This window comes from Protopterus annectens, chromosome 6.part0, assembly GCF_019279795.1.
Source record: "Protopterus annectens isolate FY-2018-M chromosome 6.part0, PAN1.0, whole genome shotgun sequence".
NCBI lineage: Eukaryota > Metazoa > Chordata > Ceratodontiformes > Protopteridae > Protopterus > Protopterus annectens.
Window position 1 is genome coordinate 672,735,888 of NC_056737.1, and position 6,000 is coordinate 672,741,887.

At 38.0% G+C, this 6,000-nt stretch overlaps 1 protein-coding gene across 1 annotated transcript in view; it reads left to right on the forward strand.

Annotated features, from left to right (window-relative positions):
- Positions 1-6,000, forward strand: part of CEP170B (centrosomal protein 170B) — a 1,277,870-nt gene that overhangs the window by 1,123,543 nt on the left and 148,327 nt on the right. Inside the window, exon 15 of the mRNA XM_044074358.1 lies at positions 2,689-2,820. Coding sequence (XP_043930293.1) covers positions 2,689-2,820 — 132 coding nt within the window. The remainder of the gene's footprint in view (positions 1-2,688; positions 2,821-6,000) is intronic.

Below are 6,000 nucleotides of genomic sequence, written 5' to 3' on the forward strand. Positions count from 1 at the left end.
TGTGAGGTATTTCTGTGGCTTTTCCAGCTGGTGCAGGTGTTTGGAGAGGTACATACCAAATAGGGCATTGTTCTCAATTATTGGCCTAATGGAGGGGGGGGGGTTGCTGTAGATGTGGTAATTAGTAGGAGCCGTGTTTTTGCCATATGGTGTGATAATAATTTTTTTGCGTTTAACTTAAGGCCATGACTTTGGCACCAGTCATTTGTTGCTGTGAGACCCTCTTGTAGTATGTTAACATCATTTGGGAAGTCAATGACAGCACCCAACCTACAGTCATCTGCAAACTTGGTCAGCCACAGGCCTTTTGTCTTTGTCTGGAGCCCTGAAAAGTAGATGCCAAACAGTAGGGGTAGCAAGTCAGATCCCTGGGGAACATCACTACTATTTATTTAATTACATATTCATATATTCATATATTTTTATCAGATTTCACAACTTTTAAAATTAAAGTTTTTAAAGTAATGAAAATATGTTATGTATTTTAATAGTTACATGTTTAACAGTGTATATATTAATATATCTTTAGTGTTTACTACATTATATTTATTTAATATTTCCCCGTTTTCTATTTCTATTTTTATTTTTATTTATATGTATATTTTTAAATGATATAAGAAACATCTTTACTAAATGTTTAAGTAAAGAAATGTATTGTTAAATATCTTAAAAGTACAATAAATATCAGCGAATTGGTTCCCTTAGGTTCTTCAGCAGGCATGGATATATAACCATATTTAAATGTATTTAAATGTATTTAAATGTGTTTAATTAGTTACTTAATTGGATTTGATTGTTTTAATTGATTTTAGCAAATTGTAATTTAGGCTTATTGAAGGCATTATTTAAAGCAGTGTATTTCCTTGTTTATGAATATCTTGAAAAAGCCTGACAGTGTTTCAGGCGAAAGCGCTTGATGGATTTCACGCTCGTTTTTGTTTTTCGTATCTAATAAAGTACTCTGTGGAAGTAACTATTGGATTATTTGGTCTACATCCTTCTACCTTTGCTACTTTGTGGATTTTTGGGACTTAGTTCGTATCTTTCTAGCTAGAAGAACTGCGTATGACATGCTGTAATGCTGCTTTTATATATGGCAGTAGAAGGGGAAGCAACATGAGAGAGGTACTACTATCACACAGCTTTGGCTGCTTAAAAAATAAACCAGAAAGTGACTGCCATCAGTGAATAGAAGACGAGTTTTGCTCTACTGATGCTGCAAGAGTCTCTCCATTTAATAAGAGTGCTTTATGTGTGTATCATTTGTCAGTATCTCTGTTTGCAGGTAGACGTGTTTTCTTTTTTTTCATATTTTATATTTTCATCACTAGTGGTTTTCCAAATATTGTCCCGTTCGATTCTTAGCTAGAGCGTCTTCTGTGTAGAGACGTGCGTGAATGGGCATACCTTCGTTGAAGGTTGTGCGTCAGAGCTGGCAACTCGGCACGTAAAAATCTGCCAGTCATTAGCGGACCGGAGTTCCGCTGTGGCGACCCCTAACCGAAAGACACAACAACAACAACAACAACAACTGGTTTTCCATTACCTTGTATTTCTGAACGTTCTTAATTAGCAGATCTTCGTCATGTAGTAAGTAATAGTGTGTGTGTGTGTGTGTGTGTGTGTGTGTGTGTGTGTGTGTGTGTGTGTGTGTGTAGTGCTGCTGGTGATGTTGGCTTTAATTAAATGAACTTTGGTGAAGGTCATTAGCGTAGATTTCAGTGTTCTCTTAGATAATGAATGTGGATGTACTACAGAACGTCCTTAAGGAATGTAATCGTACAGAGAGAGAAGAACATCACTAGATAATCAAGCAAAGGCATTTGGATGCTGATTTGCTTTTCCAGAGGAGCGCCTCTGAAAAATGTTTAGTCATCTAATTGTGTATTTGTCTTACGGTTGTGCTTGCCACTCTTGCTTTAAAAACATACCTCCTTAAAAGTTTGATTTTGTGTAATCTTGCCTTTTTCTGTTTTACTCACTGCTGCCAGGCTATTTCACAGCAATTTTTCATTCCTTTAAACTTTTTTAGCATTCCATTGTCATAATCCCCTGTTATTCACCTGTATGTCAGAGAGGATATTCATATCTTATCAGACACTGCCTCAGAGAAAAGCAGCACAGTTAAACATGCCTTTTAAATGTCTTCTCTGCGGATGGTATTATAGCTGCTATCACCTAATGTAACCTTTGTTCAGAAAGAAGTAATTCTGCCAGTACTTCATCTTTCTTCTCCAAAGTGAAAAAATGACCACCACTTCATCAACATATGTTTTAGTCAGGGTAAGGATGTGTACAGCACTGCAATAGTCCATCTTCATTAAATGTTCCAGATTATCAGCTTCTCCTTCACAGTGGAAAGACATTCAATGACTGCTCTTCATCCATTTGCTCCGCAGATGGACTACTGAAAGTCACAGTCTCCACTGAGCCTAATTTATCTGTATGTAGATGTTATATATAGTTGCATTCATCCTTTCTTCTCCTCCTTTTATAGGGGAAGGGTAGCTAAAAGTGTAGTTTGTTCCATCTTTTCTTTATGAAGGGCTAGGTTGTGGTTGATTCTCTTGTGTGACGAAGTGTAGCTACTCTAAATGTAGCTTATGTATAGTGCCAAACTTGGCTTTAATAATTCAAATAGTGTAATTGTTCACATTCTGCATCACTACCATGTGATTCTTCTTCTAGTTGGTGCAGCACATTCCAGAAGCAAGCCTCAACTTCCAGAAGCTTCCTCCTGGATCTACTGGACTTGAAAAGATTTTGGATCAAAACATGAATGACCAAGAAGTACCAAGACGAACAAGGAACCGAGAAGAGGTTTGTCAGTTAAATACAGATGCTTACATTGTGAAAGCTCATTGTAGTTTTCCAAATATATCATTTTAGTCGAAAGCATATATTTGTTTTGCATGCATGAGTGCTGTTAGTTGAATCTTGAAAAGTAAATGTTCCCTTCCCTTTACTTTTGGTGATGCAAGAGTCCAGGAAACTGAATTTGCCTTTCCTTCAGTTTTGTTGGTGATGCATCTGCAAACATGACTTTTAAGACACATTCCTAAATAATGAGCAATGCTAAATTAAAGAAACATAACTTTATCTGCAGATAGCTATTTTTTGTGAGAAATCACAACTGTATAGTTATGATGGACTTTACTTAAATGTGGCTGTGGTTAAGCAGATGCCTCAGATTGTAAATGAATTTGCAAAAAAAAGAATGAATGCTGTTGACGTTTTTAGACAAACTGGTTTGCAAACCAAGTATAAGAGCGAATCAAAATGTATACAGTTTGTGTACACAAACAATAAGCTAACTGAAAAGAGAAATGGGAATTAGTTTTGGAGCTTTTTATGAAGTGTAATTAAAGTGAAAGGACTGGAGGATGGAGATACAAGGATTTTACAAAACTATGAGATTTGAAGATAAATTGGATGGGATTGAATTTTGATATACATTAAGTATAATATAACAATAATAAACATCAAAATGGTGTCTTACAGCAGTCGGCTTTGTGAGACCAAGACAACCTGGGGTCAACTATGTACCCAAGCACTGGAGAGCTAGAGGTGAGCAGCTATTTGCAGGTCATCCTTCCTGTGTGGAGGAAGACAATCCAGCCTGCTACAGCACCAGCACCTACTGGGGAGGAGAGCGATAGGTGTGTTGGAACACATACTCAATAGAAGAATGAATGGCAGACCCCTGCATCCACATAAGTGCGTGTTAGCTGCTGGGGGTGGAGTTAGGGTTGAAAATCAAAACCCTCATCTTCACTGCTTAGATGATGGACACTTCATGATAGTCTGTTGCCCCTGTGATAGAGAACAAATAGGATTTTGGCAGACTATAGATATTTGGTAGATGCGTGAAGCTTAAAAAGTTTAAAAAAATTATAACACTTGTTGAAATTTGTGTAGCCCTTCTTTAAATATTTTCAAAGTCTTCCTTAAACAAAGTGAATACTCTTTTAGACTGTTTACAAATAATTCTCCTGTAATACTTGTAGGCAATTTTTAATCACCCTTATCATTTACTGGGAACATACTTAAGAAGGTAGGACAGCATGACAGTATCCCTAAAAATTCATTTAAATAGTGCTTTGTAGAGCAGATGATAAAATCTAGATGGAGTAACTGCCTTGACTTAGTCTTTTAATGAAAAGTATAAAAAGAATCCCTTGGCAAATAGTGATATCTAGTTGAAAAACTCAAACTACATTTTGAAGAGGTAAGCTCACAAACTTAAAGTGAAATGAAAAAGTTCCATATTCCAGATCAAAAAAAGGGAAGGAAGAAATGCAGCAGTTTCATTCAATTTTGATGGAAGAATTAAGAACATCCTGTATTTTCATGGGGGCCAGTGATAGCAGCTACTGAAGGATGTTTTAAAGAAGGAGAGATTTGTAAAAGGAACCAGTAATATTTCTCTATCAATGGCACATATGCCTGTACTCAGTCAGCCTCTTTGTTCCATGATGGGGACAAGGACTAGGTGAGAGTCCTTTAGCCCTTTTTTTTTTTCCTTTCCGGGAAATCCAGTTGTCACATTTGTTCCACTGGCAGTAAGAGTCAGGTAGTAGGGAGTGGGCCAGTCTACCCTCTCCGTACCATCCTTCTCTCAGCTGCTGTCCAAGCTCTGCTGTAGCTGTGAGAGACAGACCTCTGCCTGTGCTGTAGCTGTGAGGGATAGGCCTCTGCCTGTGCTGTAGCTGTAAGGGACAGGCCTCTGCCTGTGCTGTAGCTGTGAGGACCATACCTCTGCTGTAGCTGTGAGGAACATGCCCCTGCCTGTGCTGTAGCTGTGAGGACCATACCTCTGCTGTAGCTGTGAGGAACAGGCCTCTGCCTCTGCTGTAGCTGTGATGGACAGGCCTCTGCCTCTGCTGTAGCTGTGAGGAACATGCCTCTGCCTCTGCTGTAGCTGTGAGGAACATGCCTCTGCCTTTTCTGTTGCTGTAAGGAAGATGTCTCCTCCTTCAGAATCCTCTAGTTATTGCCTCTTGTACAATGTCAGTGTGTACTCCCTAGAACCATGCTCCACAGAGCCAGCATCTCTTGTTCATGATAGCCCGAGACACATTCTTACAACTAGGATGGATGAGTGGGCAGTGGCTACCCACTCCTATTTTCCCCAACCGGCTTACAGATGGCAGAGCCATTCTTTGATCCCAAGTCACCTGTGCTGTTGTTATGGTTTTAACCCTCTGTACTACAGCACTGGCTGTCTTCTTATAATAAAAAGAATAGCACATGTAATAAATTAACATTAGGAAATAATAAAAAACATTTAATAGACTATAAAGTCATTTGTAGGGGTAATTGAAGAAGAAATGAGAGAGAGAGAGAGAGAAAGGGGTGAGATTAGCTGATGTAAATGAAGGGAGAGGATTCTTTAAACTTAAAAGGAAGACAAGACAAATAAAGCAGCGCTGTAACATCAGAAATTGTGGATGGTGCAATGCAGAATGATTGCAAAAATAAAAAGGCTGAATTTTTTACTGACCAGTGTGTTAGTCTTTTGGGGAGAATTACATCAGATAGTCAAACTCTGCATGCAAAAACAGGTTATTCCTGTCCTAAAAATAACAGAAATAGCTGTATTTACTGGGTAACATACCTCTGAAGTGTACCTCATTATGAGGAACATTCCTCATTTTGAGTCTTAAAAAGTCCATGTTCCTAACAGTTCCACATTGAAAGGGTTTGTCACACATTCATTGCGAATACATTTTTTAAACTGGTATCTGTGGTGAATAATACTGAATGATATTAATTTGTCAAAATAACTTTAAGTATAAAATAACACATTTTAATCACCCTGTGACCTTCCAAGTGGAAGTTGTTAGTAAGCTGTTAAGTGTTGCACATATTGTCCATTTGTTCCACATTATTCGAGTCAGTATTCCACATGCTGGAGATATAAGCTAGAGAGCTATGATGGGCATACCTCCCAACCGTACCAAATTATTCTGTTTTTACCGAGTTTTGGAATCCAAATAA